This window comes from Drechmeria coniospora, chromosome 03, assembly GCF_001625195.1.
Source record: "Drechmeria coniospora strain ARSEF 6962 chromosome 03, whole genome shotgun sequence".
In the NCBI taxonomy this organism is placed as follows: domain Eukaryota; kingdom Fungi; phylum Ascomycota; class Sordariomycetes; order Hypocreales; family Ophiocordycipitaceae; genus Drechmeria; species Drechmeria coniospora.
The window spans coordinates 8,468,600-8,485,904 of NC_054391.1; the positions used below are offsets into that span (position 1 = coordinate 8,468,600).

A 17,305-nucleotide genomic window follows, 5' to 3' on the forward strand; every position below is an offset into this window, starting at 1 on the left:
ACCCCCTCGGTCCAGATGCCCGCTGCCTTTTACGTTTCCGACCTGCCGGCGGAGCATGAGAAGGGCCAGCGTGGTCTCTGGCTCACGACCGCCAATGCGTTCCTGAGCCAAGATGCCCTCGAGGAGCCCGGCTTTCTCGATCGCAACTTTGCCCTCCTCCTCATGGACGACGAGAAGAAGATTGCCGCCGAGCTTCAGGCGGACAGAGATCCGGCCACCGTGTCGATGGCCGAGTTTGTGCGCCTCGCCAAACCGACCATGTCGTATGTCCAACCACTTCATCCGCGCTTGAAGCATGCGCGAGCTAGGCTGATGATGCTAACATGGCTCTCTCCCAGCTTCTATCAGGTCGGCCAGAGCAGCATACTCACGCTTGGACAGGTTCGCAAGTACGCCCAGCACTTCATCTTCTGGCGCCGGGCCATCGCCATCCCTCCCCTGCACGCCCGCGACATCTACGTCGTCTCCCCCAATTGTGACCTCACACGCCTCGCCGACGCCTCGCAAGAGTGGCAGCTCGCGTTCCCCGTCGCCCCGCCGCTGGCCAACTTTCTCGCCGAGCTCTCCATGTCTCCCAAGACGTACAAGTCCTTTTGCCCCAGCAAGGCCCATCGACCGCTCTACCTGCGCATGCTGGCCTGGCTCGTGAGGGGCGGGTGGGTCACCCAACTCTGCACCTTTGCTTACGTCGTTGTCTGGCCCGAGATTTTGTACGAGGTGGACTATGAGATGGAGGCAGAGGAGCTTTCCGCCGCGGCGCGAGACTCTCGTGTCGAGGACGTTGGGACACATCTTGCAGCCTCCCCCACCGACGATCCTGCGACGTTCCCGACCGCCGCTGTCGAGCCCTCACTCGATGTCGCCACTGCCAGCGGCACGGACAGCCTGGCGTCATCGCGGCCTACCGCCGAGCACGCTGCCGAAATGGCCCGCCTCGAACGCATAGCCATCAAGGCGACCCGGGAAGCCGCCGACAAAGCCACGGCTCACGCCCGCAAGACTGCCCCTGTTGCCACGGACCACCCATCCATGAACGATGCGCCGCACCTAGCAGGCATCACGCCGCACATCATCCAGGATGCGAAGAAGGCCACGGGCAAGGAGTCGCGCTACCTGTCCGCCATTGCACATCGCCTGCGCGACGACAAGACGCGGTCTGCGTGGCCTCTCATGTGCAAGTTTTTTGACGGCCGCTGCGCCCTAGAGAGGATCGCCTTGCTGGAGGATATGAAGCGCAAGGAGACATGGAACCTCCTCTCCGCCATGGGTGAGCACCTGCTCTGCACTAGGCACTGGTGAGTGGCTGGTTCGGCGAAAGGCAGTGGAATTTCTTGACGATGCCGGTTCGGCTGCAGGACGTGTCGGTCACGTCTCGAACCTGGCTGTGCCGTGCTTTGTCCAAGGACGCATGGTTCCGAAAGGGGCCGACACGCGAGATGGTCAACTCATGGCAGCTACCTCAATTTGTCAATCGATCGATCTGTCCTCTGCGGAGGGGTCCATCGTCTCGGTGGTATGCCGGTACATTGTCCGCCATGTAGATAACAGCTAGGTATTATACATGTACTGTACATGGGTGTGAGGATGCAGAGGGAGCTTGGAACACAGCGGAACATGATGAAGGCCAACACTGACCGCGACGCGGCTCGAAATGACGATGACGACGCCACGCATGTTATCGATTCTCAAGAAACAAACTCCACCAGGCCGTCACGTAACGCGCTACATGGGGCTCAACCCCCCAAACAAGGAAGCAATTTCAAGGCTCTGCCTGGGCCTCCAAGGCATCGCAAGATTATGCAGCCGGGGTTGACGTTGCGGGGGAGATTCAGATGATAGAATGTAGAAATCTAGGGGAAAAGCAGGCTGAGGCAGACATCTCTCACTGTGTAGATAGGCTCCGACATAAAATAAGCAATCCCTGCTCGATCCGCTCCAGAACACCATGAATCCAGCCGGGTCAGCAGTCACCTATAAACGGGTACCCCCTGAACGCCGCAGGGAAAGGAAGGGAATACAAGATCCCTCATCGCAAATACTAGGGTAGGGTATAAAAGAAAGAGTTGCGGCAAAACACAGATTGACAATTCGCAAAGGTCCCACAACGCCCAAGGAGACGAGGCAAAGTACACACCACACCTGTTCGATGCCCATTCATCCCCATCAAATATCCTCGTCGCGACCGACAATCAAGGCCAACGGCCGCGCAATGACCGAGGGAGCCAAGGACGACGAAACGGGGAGCCTAGTGAGTGAGGTCCATGTCGTATTCGTCTTCTTCCTTGAAATGAATGGCCGCGTGGCCGCTCCCATCGTCATCCATATCATTCCAGTATCGTGCCGAGTCTCCGAGGTCTCCGCTGATGACCACGTTGCCGCTGTCTTCAGGCGTGATGCCCGTGGCGCTCAGGTTGGCGGCCAAGCTGCCGACGGGGTCTCCGCGATAGTCGGTGTGATTGGGGACCCGAAGGCCGGAGCCGGCGGCCCGGGAGTAGGAGAAGGTGCCGGTATCGTTCTTGGATATGGCGTCCATCAGCTCGGTCTGCATGCGCTTCTCATCCTCGGTGAGCTCGAATGGAAAGTGGCCACCGAGCTCGGCAATGATGTTCATGAGCTCCTCCTGCTGCTGAAGCTTCAGGTGCAGCATCCACATCAGATCGCGGGTCCAGCTGACAGCACCGTTGAGGATGTCGCCCTTGTTGGGACCCTTATCCTTGTCCTCGATGGGCAGACCGGTGGTGATGTTTCCGGTGTTGACGCTCGCCGCGCGACGAGCGCCGGGACCGGCAAGGCCGGAGGTGGCTTGCGATGGACTCGAAATGCCCGTGAGCGTCGGCGACAGCGGCGTTCCGTTCTGGATGAGCTTGCGGACTTTGTCGTCTTCCAACCGGTGCGTGGGGACGAGCTTGCTCAAATCCTGGATCCTCTCGTTGATGTTGTCGCGGCGGCGACGCTCGACGAGGTTGTGAGACTCGCGACGTCGCTTTCGCTTCATCTCCTGCGTGGAAACGGCGTTCGGGGCGACGCCGAGCTTTGCCGGCATGGATGTGCCGCCTTTCAGTATGACCTCGTTTATGGGAACCATTCCCTGCTGCATCGGCGACGAGAAACCCGAGTTGTAGGAGGCCGGGATGCTTCCCGTCGGCGTGTTCATCCACTGGCCAGACGGGGACTTCTCGTGGCTGGCGGAGCCGCGCACAGGCTGCGCTCCGAAGCCCGGCGAGTCCTGCGAGACGATCGGCAGGCCGTGTATGCCGTTCGTCTTGGGAGTCATCGGGGTCCGCGTGTTGGAGGCCTTGCGTTGCATCTGCTGGGCGGACATGCGGGCCCTCGCCTTGGCGTTGAGGTAGGCTGGGTCGCCACCGTCCGCGTTCATCTCGTTCCCCGCCAGCGGAGATCCCGAGTACGACAGGGGGGAATGCAGTGAAGTGGCGAGCGAGTGGTTCTGCATCTGTCGGAACTGGCCGCCGAAGCCCGTAGCGTAGGGGCTTTGAATCGGATCGCCATCCGGAGTGTGGGAGTATCCGTTGATGTGCGAGGGATCCACGTGCAAGCTGGAGCCTCCTCGGTGAGACTGGAAAGGACCTTGGGAGAAGGCCATGTTCACGCCGTAGTCCTGGCCGTGGCCGTGGCCGTGCATGTTCGATTGGCCCTCGGAGGCGCTGACGAGGCCGTCGAGCAATTCGTCGTCGCCGAAGACGGCAGAGCCGCTGGAGAAACCGTTGGGTGCGTTCCCGGAGCCGGTGTTGAAGTTGTTCGTGGTCGAGAAGGACGCTGAGTAGCCGCCGGCCATGGCCAGATCGTTTGGGTCGATGTTGCCGGCGTTGGCGGAGCCGAAATGGTTGAACCCGTGCTGGGCCATTGCGTGGGATGGAAGGCGGCGCAGGCACAGCCTGGGATTCGGGACAGGACGATGCGCGCCGCGAACTTCCTCTGTCGGCTACGCCAGGCGCGGGGTTTCGGAGGTTGGGCACGCAAGAGGTCACGGGCGGCGTAAAGTGCCTTGCTGCGGACGAAGGGGATGAATAAGGTTGCTGGGCGCTGTCTGGCAATGACGGGTAAGAAGTCAGCCAACGGAGCGTGCATTGAAACGGTTTAACTTGGTGACGGCAGTGGGCGGCGGATCGACAGAGGGGGTGGCAAAAGCTGCGACGGACGAGGGGAGAGGTACGTGGTGTCAAGGGTCGTGCCCGTTGACGTGGTTTGGGAGGGGGTCGGGGGACGGTCGTTCCAGCTCACCTGTGCGTGATTGTGATGTATCTGCGGGGTGGATGGATGGATGGTCGTGGAGGCAAGCGGCTGCTACTTCCAAGCCATCTACGGGTTGCGTGTTGCAAAGGCAACAATAGACAGATGGTAGGCGCCCTGAGGAAGAACGATGCAGGCGGCGATGTGCAGCGTCCGAGGCGGTGGAGGTGGCGGATGGGGTGAGAAGTACAAAGGTTGGTTGGAGCAGGGCGAGGTCGGAGAGGCTTCGTCGCAAGGAATCGGTCTCGACTTGGCGTGCGCTGTAAGACAGTTGCAGCGTAAAGCGGTGGGAAAGTCAGCCTGAGGCCAAGCGATGTTGGGTATGGGGTGGGCGAGGTGAGCGAGCAGGGGGGAGGGATCGTGCTAGGGGTATGAGGTACTTACTAGGTTGTATTGCAGTACCTACTAAGTAGGAAGCTAAGCAAGCGTGCGCAAGTACCTCGTACCAGGACACGAAGCCTTTTAGGTAGGTACCTACCTGGACACTAGAGCCTACTAGGCAATCAGTACCTGGTACAAGTTCGCAGCACTAGCTGGCTAGCTGGTTCCAGGGCCAAGCCGTGAGACTTGGACGGAGGAACCACCAACCTTTGTACCTGGTAGTCACCTGGGCGCAGCGCGGGTGCCTGCCTAGCAGTCAGCTACTAGTGGTCGACAGGTACGAGCACAAGGCTGGCCGAGGTAGCTGAGCAGGGCCCCTTGGTGCGGGAGGAACGAACACTGTCAGAGGATGATTGACGAAGGTTGAGGCGGACGCGGACGTCGAGGGAGGCGGCGGCGTGGTTTCCTGCGTGGCCGTGCAGGCACTCACTCGTTAGCCGCCTGCTTGCTAAAATGGGCCCATGGGTCCGTCCGATGATGGGCGATGAGAGGAGGTTCAGAGCCGCCAAGGCACTTTGGCGAGGCGGGTTGCAGGAGTAGTGCAGCACAGCGCGACGGAGGAGTGGGCGCTGGAATTCAGTTGGGCAGGTAGGAGAGGCGAAGGCGGGCGAGGGGCAGAGGGGACGGAGGGGAGAGGAGGGGCAGAGAGGGGGTCAAGGGATGGATGGTTGGCGGCTCGGAGGGAGACGGAGGGGATCGGCGTTGATTGATGACGGTGGCGGCGGCTTGGGCGGCGTCGAGATCAATGCGAGGCGAAGAGGAATGAATGGACGGGCGCATGCGTGCATCAACGGGCAGGCAAGCAGGCAGACAGGCAGACCGGGAGACGGTCGAGAAGGGAGGGAGGGAAACAGATGGACAACCGAGCGGGACAACCGACGAACAATGCCAGCGGGAGTCGCGGGTGCCGGCCAACGTACCTATAGCGGACCACCGGATATGCCCTCGCGCAGCGCTTGGATGTTGGCAACGACCCTATCGTCATGCGCAGCCGACGCAAAACGTCGCTTTGTCGAGCCGTCGTCGATGTGATTCGGCGAATGGCGTTTCTCGTCGTCGGACCTTTGCGGCTTCCCTCGTCCGCAGGTGGCGTACTGATGACGGCAGTCGGTGCTTCGAGTATGCGAGCAGTGATGGATGTCGCCGTCGTCGTTGCTTGGAGCGTGGCAGGCGGGGAGGCGAGCAGGTTATCACCGAACATGCGTGGTGGAGGAAGCCGGGAGGTGAGGAGTGCGGAGAAGCGGTGGCGCGGTAACAATACCGTCCCCGGGCAGGACTCAGGTCTCCAAGTTGGGAATGACGGAGGGGAAAGCGTGAGGCTGGCGGGCGCACCAGGCACACACAGGGTCCGAGTACGAGCAGGATGACTCCAGGTCAAACGGAAGGTTGAACTGGAATGGATGAGCGAGTCGCACGAGAAAGAGGCTTGTCCACTGCCCAAAAATAAACGTCGGATGGAGCAGAGCGAGCCAAGGCAGCGAGCGAGCTGGCGATCAGCGCGCGGCACTGTTGCTTGGGAAATGGCACCGAGGTTGAAGGTCGACGTCGTCTTCGCGACCAACCCGTCAATGGTGCGAGTGTAAGCAGGCGTATCACGGCAAAGCCAACGGTGCTGTCGGCGGTGCTGTCGGCGGTGCTGTCGGCGGTGCTGTCGGCGGGGCTGCGTGCTGTCGATTGGTGCTATGTGCTGTAGATTGGTGCTAGGTGCTGTAGGTTGGGCCGCGCGCTCGGACGCCTTGGTGACGGTGCACTATGTGCGTGGCGGCAAGATGTCTGGATGTACCTGGAACCTGCCAACGAGTCAGCGGAACTTCCTCATGGCCACGTCGGAGCCTGGAACAAAATCTCCCTGCTCCGGTTATCGCCTTGGTCGGCGGCTGGAGGAGGAGGGGACAGGCGCGTACGAACCGGGGCGAGAGGGGATTGGAATGCCGCTGGTGGCCCGGTTCGTTGAGGCGGTGGCGATTTGAGCGCCTACTGGCTGGTTCGCCTACCGGCTGGTTCGGGTTGCTGGAGGCTGGTACCAAACCGAACGAACGGTCGTCGTCGCAGTATTATGGCACAAAGTATGGAGTACCGAGGATCGAGTACGGATTCACAAACGTGCTTGGCGTTCCCTCTTCATCATCCACGCCCAAGTCGGCGGCGGGACGGGAGGCGATATCTTATAGCGCCGAGTTTCTCGACGACCCGGCGGCTCGACGTCAAATGCAACACTACCGCTACGAGTACGAGGTTCTTCGCCCTCCCGGGTCGTCGTCTCCTGACTTGCCTCGCCGCCTGCACCTCGACAAAGGTGGTGGTAGTGGAGGAGGATATGGTGGTGGTGGTGTTGACCGTCTCCGACCATACAAGTGCCAGCGTGGGCCACAGCGTACCCATCCACCTACCGTTGGATGGCTAGCAGGCACTACCCCTCGTCAACCCATCCGGTGCCAGGTGGGTGCTAGTCTGCCGGCGGGCGAGTGTCAGGCTGAACGTGACTCTGAAATCTGAGACACCAAGCCACCGGCGCGAGGTTCGAAGGTGCCCCGACCACCGAGTTGCATCATCGAGTCGGCCGGTAGCACGAGGTCATGCGTAGGCCGGCCTGCCCTCCCGAGGCTGGGCCACGAGATCACCCAAGGCACGGCGCGGCATGCCACGGGAGCGATGCACGATGGCCTGCTCCGACGACGAGACTCGCGAATGGGCTCGTCACCCGTCACCGCATGCACTATAAGCGTGCTTCCTCGCCAATGTACACGTACATGAACATACATGAACATACATGAACATGTACGGGGGGACATGATGCGCGGCGGCCGTCGTGCCGGTGCCAGAACCCGCCATTGACGGACAAGCATGTCTGAAGCTTGCATCCGTCTACCCGTTCCGTCCATGGTCCGGACTCCTCGCCTCTGCCTGAGTAGACCATGCAGAGTGCCGCCGATGGGGCGAGTGAGAAGGAACATGAAGGCAGTTGGTTGTGCGGAGTGAGAATATCGGCAGCGAACATGATGGGGTAGAACTTGGCCACCGTTGCTACCATGCGGAGTGCACGCAAATGTGCTGTCGTGTGAATGAACATGCAAGTATGACTCCGTACCTCAGATGGGAAGAAATAGAGTAGATCTGCCCATTCGAGGACGAAGAGCATCTGAGCAGCGTGACTGTACGGTGATGCGTGGAGGCATCAACCATGAATGCCCGCTTCCACACCGAGAGGTTTGGAGTTTGCCGTCATTGATGGTTTCCTGCACCAAACGGTGCATGTGCATGCAATGCAGTCCACGTCCATGTACGCCCAAGTACTTGTAGTATGGAAGCCAATACATGTTCCAAGGAGTAAGTAGTAATTACCTAGTAGATACACGCGTGTACTCTGAATTTGTAGGCAATACTTTATTTAGTATTGTCTTCGTAGCAATACCTACTAAGTACTAAGGTACTCCGTACTGTAGTAGTGAGTATTATGGACATCGCGTTCCGAGTGCTAGGTACCTAGTACCTGTACGGAGTGGGGCATGCACTATACCTCCGCCGAGTGCAGTATTCCAAGGCACCGCGGAGTACTGTAGCTGAGCCCTCGCGCTAATCGTGGACCATGTGCGATCAAGCATGTCCTCCAGGAGACCTGGTGCCTGCGAATACTACCAAGGCGGTTGGTAGGTGCTGAGCAGGGAGACGTACTTGCAGTAGTACTAGGTCCCTATCAAGTACGAGGTATTATTAGTACCACTTGCTATACTTGAATACGGGGGACTCTGTACTCCGTACTCCGTACTCCGTACATACTTGTATTTAAGTACAACTAGGCACAGGGGCAGAGAGCAGGGAGATTAGGAGTGAGCATCCTGGTACCAGTGGCTACTAGTACCTAGTATTACTAGCTTGCAAAGGTTGCGTTATCGGTTTAGCGGGCAGCTTGCAGGCAGCCAGCTGCTTCCACCAGCCAGCCTCGCGGTCGTCGAAGCCACCAATCATGTGCTCCGTCATGCACACTCCCCCCCCCTCACTGCCAAACCTCGTCTGGTCGCCATCGACATCTCCTCCCGCACGCCAGATTCCAACCATCCCCGACCCTTCTACGGACGCTCGCACCGCACTCTACGTCGCACCCGCAGGGGCCATCTGAGCAATCCGCACCTTTCGCCGGCTCGGCCGCCATCTATTACGTGGCGCGACTGTGGCGTGGTACCGCAACGGCTGCCTGGCAGACTCCCTTTGCGCCCTTGGCATCATCACCTCGTCCCGTTTCCTTCTCCCGGCACCACTCAAGCCCGCCGACCGACCCGACCGTTCCCGGAGGAGTGGAGCTAGCATCGTCCTCGACCTTGAATAGGGCCGTTCCATTCCCTCCCGATCGTCATCGCCGAACGCTGCCGCGCCGACTTTGCTGCCGAAAGCCGTGGTGCCCTCGTGCTCAACACCTCCAGGAGGGCGTCGCCATCACGAACTCGGCCGTTCGCATACCCGCCCGGCCGGTGTCCTTCCTCGCACCCATCATCACTCCCACGTCCTCCATCGGCCAAGGCGGCCATGGCATCCAATACTTTTCGTGACTCGATCAACGCGCTTGGTTGGAGTCGCAACAACGATGAAACTGCCAACACTTCACCGCAGCAACGGCTGCTGTCCTCCATACAAGGCCTGAACCCGTTCGGCGACCGTGGATACATGCGCCTGCCCACCACCGAGGGCGCCGGCGCACCCTTGCCGGCGCCAAGTCGTCGAGCCGAGGAGGAGGGCTACTTTGTTCGTAAGTCAACTCGACACCAGCACCCATGGTGCATCGTGAACGCCCTCAACCTCGGCGGCGGGACGTGTGCGTTCTTCATCGTCGCCGCTGCAGCCTTGATACGATGCGTACGAAGCATGCCGCGGTTGCCATGGCTAACCTACTCTTGCTTGCAGTGAGTAGATGGGACCGGCTGCTGGTCTTTGGGGCATGCAACATCGCCGCCCTCGCTTGCTTCGCCATTTGCTTCACTCTCTTCCCCGTTCTCTCGTGGAAACCACGCAAGTTTGTCACTTTGTGAGTCGCCCCTTGCTGCTCCACCCGCCCTGCTCCCCGTGCCGGCCCGTCACCTCCGGCCAACGTGGCCGGTTCTACGTCCTCGATCGATCGGTCGTTCTCGACCGCCCAAATCACCACCGTGCTTTCGTGCCTGCATGGGACAACAAGCCATGGCGTGTCCCATGCGGGCAATCCCGACTCTTTGGAGCTTCCCCCATCGAGTCTGCGGCTGACGTTTTGGCAGGTGGTCCGTCGGTTCGCTGCTGTTCCTGGCGTCGTTTGCGGCAATGATGGGCCCTCTGAACTACGTCTACCACCTCATGTCGGCGCCCAGATTACCCTTTACCGCCGCGTACTTTGGATCCATCATCTTGACGCTGGTCTTTGCCTTGAAGGTGAGCCGACATCACCCGGCCGCGGCGTTTTGTTCCTCGGCGTCACTGACCCGTCGTTTCAGCTCAAGAGCACCATCCTCACCCTCTTCTCCGCTATTTTTCAGATAGCCTGCTTGCTGTGGTATCTGATCAGCTACTTTCCCATGGGTTCTGCTGGTCTCCGCCTGGCAGCTTCCTTTGGGACGAGACAGGCCACGGCATGGATGGGAGGGTAGGGGACGCGCCACTTCCCGGACCGAGGCATTCATTCAGTCGCCATGTCCACACCCTGTACCCGTCCTGACCTCCGTGGACAAGAACGGTACCATCGACGTCATCGGCCGGTGGGGATCTCTGGTTTTCGAAGATTTTAGGGATGTACTGTTTGATCATGGGGGAAAGGAGCAACGGTCCGACGGAGCTCATGGAGCGAGCGGCCAAACAATTGGGAGAACTGGTTGGACATGTTTTATCCTTTGCCCGCATGCTGTATTTTCCGCCAGCCTGTATTACTCGGAGTGTGTATGAATAGTAGTCTCTACCTGTCGGATTTGTAGGTTGGGACGTAGGCTGGCGATTCGTGGCCCTGGCAGTCATGGTAGTCAAGGCCCGGTGAAGAACGGGCTGGCTGCCTAACGATCTGCCATTATCGTGGGCAGTCGTTCCGACGCCGTAGCCGAAATGCTTCCGGGCTTGGGGCCCTCACTTTGACTTGACCTGTGGGAAAGGGCAAGGAGCCGTTGCAAACAAACGCATACTGGCTTGCAACATCATTGGTCGAGCCCTTTCTTCTACAGAGGTGCGAATCACGCCAGGCTGCGATGCCGACCTGCTTCCAAGTCCAGCAATCAGGGCGACAGTCAGCTCGCACATGAATCGACAACCCCGTACTCCGTACACCTGTAGGCGAATGCCATGCAGCAGCTCCACAGTTGGCGAGCTGGAGTGGAGGGCTTAGCAATGGGTCGGGGAGCCGAAGTACCTGAAGTAAGTGTACCTGAAGTACAGTAAGTATACCATCCGTGAAAAATGAAGAGAGGATGTGAGAATCCGTCTCACAGCCCTTGCTTGCAGTCGTACACCTCGATGTTTGCAAGCACGTGCCCTAGTCGTGCAACCGATCCATGCTGTCTGTATGCATCACTTCGTTGTGATTCATAACCGCCCACCAGGGTGCTCGTTACAAGTCGAGTGATGGATGGTGCGATGAGCTCGTGAAAGGGTGGACTGCTCGCCGACAATGATCATTCCGGCGTGCGCAGAAGCAAATGGATGCATCTACTTGCACAGTGCAGTACCAGCACGTGCACGGAGCGTGCAAGAGTCAGGACAAGTTCCGGGTCAAGGTGAGCGTTCTCCTGCCGTTTGTCGCTGAAAGACGAATTGAACCTGCCACTCAGCCCACCATTATGTATGTACCCGGTACGTTCTCGCAGGGGCAGGCACAATCGTTTCTCGCAAGCTGTCGCTTCGTTTGCTACACACCGTTCCGAGGTCCAGAGGGTGGTGCCGTGTAGGAAGGCCTATCCCGACGACCATGTGAGATTCTACTCATGGAGCAATCCACTGCAGCGGGATGAAAGTCGATGGATGTTTTGTTACGTGTCAGGGCCTTTGATGGATGATGCATCAAAAGCCCACGGCTGCCGAGCAGGTCGTGCTCGGATACTTGCTCACATGTGCAGTTGGCAGGTGCCGACCAGTAGGAGGTGACTGCACTCCGTACCTTTCTGCGATTCATGGGCGTGCCATGTTGCTTACCTTTGTGGGCAGGAAAGTACAAGTACTGTACATGTAAGTACTCCGTAAGTACGGAGTAGCTGTACTTGGGATCGTTCCAAAACCCTAGATTAGGCCTGGTAGCGTAGTGTGTGCAAGTACAAGGAGGTGTACCTAAGTACAGTACTCCGTACTCCGTACATCCTGTCCAAACTCTACCTAGGTGTAAGTAAGTACTTACAGGTACAAGCCGAGGGTCGGTACCTACCCACTGTACTTAAGTACCTGGTAGTTGTAGGCTGGAGTACGTGGGGACTGTCAGTGAGGCAGTTCAACCTGACATGAACACACAAGACGAAAACTGAGGACTTCCCATTCGCTTGTAGGTACCTATCACCTACCTGATCGACAGAAATAGATTCGTAAAATAGCCAGGGAGCTGGCGTATTGCCCAAGTGCAAGTAAGTACTTTCCTGAATTACGGAGCAGGGCAATTGGTACTGTTGTACTTACTCCGTTCGGAGTACGCCGTCGGTTGATGCTGGTGCTGAAGGTAATTTACGGAGCTGGTACGAGTCGGATCACTAATAGCTTAGTACCTAGTAGGTAGCTGGTAGGCACCTCCGGGCACCGATTCAGCCAAGCACACTCGTCGTACACCGACAGTCCATGTAAGTACTGTAATTACTCACAATTCCAAGTACTTGCACAAGTACGGAGTACGCTTACGTACATGTAATACTTACATGCATAGTTGTAGTTGTAAATGCGGTGTTCAGTCGGTAGTTTTCGTTCATATTTTCTACAAACGCAAAGTACGAGTACAAGGACTCCGAGTACTCCGGTAACAACATGGCCTGTTGGCAAATTGCTGCGACGCACAGTGAATCCCCACAGCGTACGCCGACAAAATTGCAGTCCGATCGTTCCATCTCTGTCTTGGCCCGATGAGCAGGGGGCACAGGCTCAACGCTGAGGCACATGAAATGAAGGCATCATCGGAATGACAGATTCCTTCTGCAGAGGACCGCAGTCGCACGGATGACGATGATAAATGCCAGTTTCGTACGGCGCACTCCGTGTCTTGCTTGGCGCGGATGGATGCAGAGTAGGGTTGTATTAGTGTGTCGCTTTCGAAAGAGTTGCCCTGGCCCCCATCAGGCGTGCCCGGGACGCTTGGGCGAAACGGCCAGTACCGTGCCTGTCCCAATGCTGGTAGGTGGAGGTACTTGCACGGCACTAGTGTGCACCTCGTACAAGTACGGAGTAGTAATGGGCGTACTTACTGTACAGTACTGTACTTAACATGTACTGTACTGGTTCGGAGTACTCCCAAGTACAACGCTTGTACAGTACAAGTACAGCACAGAGTCCACCTACAGTGCTCCGTACACGTGCTGTTCGTGTGCAGCACAAACACAAACGACACTTGCAGGGCACTCGATCCACTCTGTCGACGTTCGGTTACGGTGCCTCCGTCTGCTGACGGAGCCTACTAGGTACCAAGTAGGTAATCTAACTCTAGCACCAAGGTACTGTGCAGTACTCCGTAAGTACAGTAAATATGTACGGAGAACGGAGTACAGTAGGTAATATTACTGGGGGCCTGCCGCAAAGGTCGTACCGTAATACCTTGTACAGTACTTGCGCTGCGGTCTACTGTACTTGTACGTGTACTGTACTGTACTGTACTGTACTGTACTGTACAGTAGATGGATGTACGTACAGTACTTCTCCGTTGTACGTACTTCTCCGTACCTGCAGTGGACATCGCAGCCGCTCCACCGTCTCCAGGCAGTAGGTACAGTAACTCGTGCTTGGAGTGTGCAGTCCCCTCGGGTGAACAACCTAGCGGCAGGAAAAAAATTTATCAAATTGTCCCGCACGAAAAAAATACCCTCTGCTGGCCATCACCCCCCCCTTCTCCGTCTGTTTCTTCCCAACACCTCCAACCCTCCAATACCCAGTTCAATTCCCACCGATTGTGGCTGCAACATCTCGCCTGTTGCCTGCAGCCTAGCACCAGCCTCTGCCCTCTGTTCATCCTTGCGGAAGCGAGAGCTGCGCTCAATCGACTCTTGACTCCCGGGAGCGCAGCCCTCGGCCTGCTGCTGCCTGCCACCTGCCACCCGTGCCAGCCGAGCGCCAGTCATCCAACGCTTTTTAGACTCGCAAAAAGCCCTCCCCGTTCGCTCTCCACGCCGTCTCGAGGGAATATTGCGTTCCATCCGCCTCCGACCTTCTTCTGAAGCTTCGAAGACCTGCCGGGCATCATTTCCATACATTTTCTGCAAATACTCATCGGCCAGCAGCCTTCGTCCTTGTCCCTCAGACCAACGCCGACCATCTGCCAGCCTCAGCTGACTTGGGTGCCCGCCGACGGACGTACAATCCAAAGTCCCTGCGCCGAGCTGCATCGTCGGAACCTCGACAGCCTCTGCCCGGATTCCGGTCGAGCGTCTGGAAAGGCGGAAGCCACGACGTGCTCGTCCCAAGGAGGCTGCGAGTGTCAAAGCACGAACAAAACCACGACGAGGCCATCGGCTTCCCGGGGTTACGGACTGGGTTTCCTGCCGTAAGCATTCGCATTTTCCCGTTGCCGACTAGATCTCGTCACCCCGCTCGGGGAGCGTCGGCTACGCGGCAAGCACCAATCGGCGCCTCGCCTCCTGTGACCAGGCTTCGTTGCGTCGGTCGCTTCTGGCATGATCTCTACCGCCGAGTCGAACTCGATAACTGAAATGGCGGCACCTTCGACGTTTTCCTACGCGCAAGCCGCCAAAGGACAAGGCGCCATCCCTTCAAGCACAACCTCTTCCGCCACGCCCGCTGATGCCCAGGGCTCCCAGCCCACCTCTTCCGTCGCCAAGACGTCCATCTCTTCAGGAATCCCAGCAGAGCCTGCGTCGGATCCCGCTCGTTTCGCTGAGCCCCGTGCTCTGGCTCTCGAGAAGCAGGAGATCGATTCAAGCATTGGCTCGGAGAGCGACTTGCGTTCCGATGCCACCACCGAGAAGCAGTCCGATTCAAAGCGAGACGATGACGCCGGCCGGTTAGATCGGCCGTGGCGGCGGGCCGACAAGGGGACGAGATCCTCCAGCACCACGACCCGGTCGGTCGACGAGCACGAGACGCGGAAGACGCGGAAGAGCAAGAAGTCCAAGCCGTCGGAGAAGCAAACCGCCGAGCAGACGTCGGCGGCGGGCAAGGACGAGGAGCCCGTGCCGGAGCCTCCAAAGGTCGAGCTGTCCGAGGCCCCCATCCCGTCCGTCAACATTTGGCAGCAGCGAAAGGAGGCACAACAGGCGAAGACGAAGCCCAGCGCGAACGCCGCCGAGGACGTCGCCAACGGCGAGCCGGCCCACGTCGAGGACGTGAAGACGGCTGCCAAGGCCGCCGGTCCGGCGGCACCGCTCGCCCGAGAGGCGGCCGCGCCGAACGGCGTGAAGCCGCCTCGGAAGACGGCCGATGTCGTTCGCACCGAGCGAAACGGCAGCCGGGGCTCAAGATTGCCGGACAGGGATGCCAAGGACGCCAAGTCGGAGGTGCCCCCTCCCGTGGGCGATGCCTCCTCGTGGCCGACGCCGGAAACCGCCATCAAGGAGGAGAAGAAGAAGCCGGTGACGAGCCCGGTGGAGCGCCAGGAAAAGGAGCCCAAGGAGGCCCAGGATGACTCCCAGAAGCCGCGTCAGAAGGAGAAGTGGGTGACGTACGACTACGTCCCGTCGGTGAACTTTGAGACCCAGCTGCCTCAGATGCGCAACTCGAAGCCTCGCGGTGGTGCGCGAGGAACGAACTCGAATCGTGCTGCGGCCGGCACCAACGCCGGAGACAAGGTCGCCTCCAACACACCCGCAGCCAAGCCCAGCGAGTCGAGGGATCGACCTCGCGAGGCTGGCGCCCCCGCCAACAGAGCCACCTCCCTGCCGCCCTCGGCGAAGCGTGCGTCCATGGATGGCTCCAGCGCCAAGGACCAGAAGAAGTCTCCCGGCCATGCTGCGGGTGACAAGACCAAGGACTCGGCCGCCCCTCATCAAGCCGTGAGTGTCCCCTGTCGTCTGCTTCCTCAGTGCATTCCCGAGCGTCGGGGTCTCGCCACGCACAATGGCTCCGACGGCTTGCGTGCTTGTCCACTTGCCTGCTTGCCCACTTGCCTGCATTGCCCACTTGCCTGCATTGCCCACTTGCCTGCATTGCCCGCGGACGTACGTACGCTAACCGAATCTTGCCGTGATAGGAACAGGCCCACGGCTCTCGAGAGCGCCCGGAAGGTCGCGGCGAGAGGGGACGAGCAGGATTCCGCGGCCGCGGCGGCCACCACTCCATCAGCACCCATTCGCAGCATCAGCATAACGGCTCCGTCTTCCCGTCCGGATCGGTACCGTCACGGCCCCAAGGCCCCTACAGCCCTCCGCCCAGGCAAGGCGCTCATGGCCAGATGTTCATGCCCCCCCCGCAGAGGGGCGGACGCGGCCGTAGCGGTGCCAACTTCCACCGCATGTCGTTGCCGGGCGGGACGTCTCGGCTGCCTCCGGTGCAGACCCAGTTTGGCCCCTACGACTACTCGATGGCTCCGCTCTCCGCCGTGCCGTTCCAGCCCCAGCCGTACTGGGACAATGTCGTCATGTCGTTGCTCAAGAATCAGATCGAGTACTACTTCTCCATCGAGAACTTGTGCAAGGACATGTACCTCCGGCAGCGAATGGACTCTCAGGGCTTTGTGAAGCTGCACTTTGTCGCGGCGTTTAAGCGCATAAGGGAGCTTACGCTGGACATGGGCATGATTCGAGCCGTGTGCGAAACGTCGACGGAGCTCGACTTCGTCGTCGGCGAGGACGACGTGGAGCGACTCCGCAGGAGGTCGGCGTGGCAGAGCTTCGTGATGCCCATGTCGGAGCGAGACGACTCGGCGCGCAACGACGGCCCGTCGCACGTCACGTTCAAGAACCGCCCGTTCAACTATTCCCCCCAGTTCAACGGCATGGCGCCGCCGCCGCACGTTGCCTCCCCGCCGTTGGGCTACAACCCGCAGGGCGAAGCCCAGTTCCCGCAGTTCCACGATCGACCTGCCGTGAATGGCCTGGTGAACGGCGGCGGGTCGAGCCACGGCGGTGCCACGCAGCTCTCGGCAGAAGTCCCGGACTTTTCGCCCTCGGCCACCGCTGCTCTTGGGGAGCCCCTGGGCGCGGGAAGCGCTGCGGGCGACAAGTTGGCGGTGGACGTTGAAAAGGATGTCAAGACCAAGGTCACCAACGGTCACGTGAATGAGCCGGCCATTGCCCTAGCCAACGGTTTCCATGCGGATGAAGCCTCCGGCTAAGGGTTGCCCTCCCTGGACGCACGTCTCCTCGGGGTCGGCGAGCCGCAGAGGCAGCCGCTCCGGCACTGAACGCACACATGCGAAGGCCCGACCAAGGTTGGGCCTGGAGGCTCGAAGGGGATCTCTCTCACCGCGGTGGTGGTTGGCAACCCCGGTGGAGGGTCGCATTCACGAATTTCGTTTTGAGGTCATCGGCGCAATGCTTGGATGACCATTGGCTGGCCATTTACAAATGATCAGAATGTTGTACGAAATTTGGTCTTA

The 17,305-nt window shown here is 59.3% G+C and overlaps 5 protein-coding genes across 5 annotated transcripts; 4 read left to right on the forward strand and 1 right to left on the reverse strand.

The window, feature by feature from the left end:
* Window positions 1-15: 15 nt before the first annotated feature.
* Window positions 16-1,299, forward strand: DCS_07946 (uncharacterized protein; the record flags this gene model as incomplete). Its single annotated transcript, XM_040805229.1, has 1 exon — window positions 16-1,299. One exon carries the CDS (start codon window positions 16-18, stop codon window positions 1,297-1,299), a length of 1,284 nt encoding a protein of 427 aa, XP_040655333.1.
* Window positions 1,300-2,245: 946 nt separating this feature from the next.
* Window positions 2,246-3,862, reverse strand: DCS_07947 (bHLH family transcription factor; the record flags this gene model as incomplete). Its single annotated transcript, XM_040805230.1, has 1 exon — window positions 2,246-3,862. One exon carries the CDS (start codon window positions 3,860-3,862, stop codon window positions 2,246-2,248), a length of 1,617 nt encoding a protein of 538 aa, XP_040655334.1.
* Window positions 3,863-6,381: 2,519 nt separating this feature from the next.
* DCS_07948 (uncharacterized protein) lies at window positions 6,382-7,125 on the forward strand (the record flags this gene model as incomplete). Its single annotated transcript, XM_040805231.1, has 1 exon — window positions 6,382-7,125. One exon carries the CDS (start codon window positions 6,382-6,384, stop codon window positions 7,123-7,125), a length of 744 nt encoding a protein of 247 aa, XP_040655335.1.
* A 2,025-nt stretch (window positions 7,126-9,150) lies between these two features.
* DCS_07949 (uncharacterized protein) lies at window positions 9,151-10,238 on the forward strand (the record flags this gene model as incomplete). Its single annotated transcript, XM_040805232.1, has 4 exons — window positions 9,151-9,370; window positions 9,526-9,646; window positions 9,873-10,023; window positions 10,086-10,238. The coding sequence occupies 4 exons, from the start codon at window positions 9,151-9,153 to the stop codon at window positions 10,236-10,238; spliced, it is 645 nt and encodes a 214-aa protein (XP_040655336.1).
* Window positions 10,239-14,462: 4,224 nt separating this feature from the next.
* DCS_07950 (La domain family) lies at window positions 14,463-17,041 on the forward strand (the record flags this gene model as incomplete). Its single annotated transcript, XM_040805233.1, has 2 exons — window positions 14,463-15,761; window positions 15,959-17,041. 2 exons carry the CDS (start codon window positions 14,463-14,465, stop codon window positions 17,039-17,041), a joined length of 2,382 nt encoding a protein of 793 aa, XP_040655337.1.
* Between the last annotated feature and the right edge of the window lie 264 nt (window positions 17,042-17,305).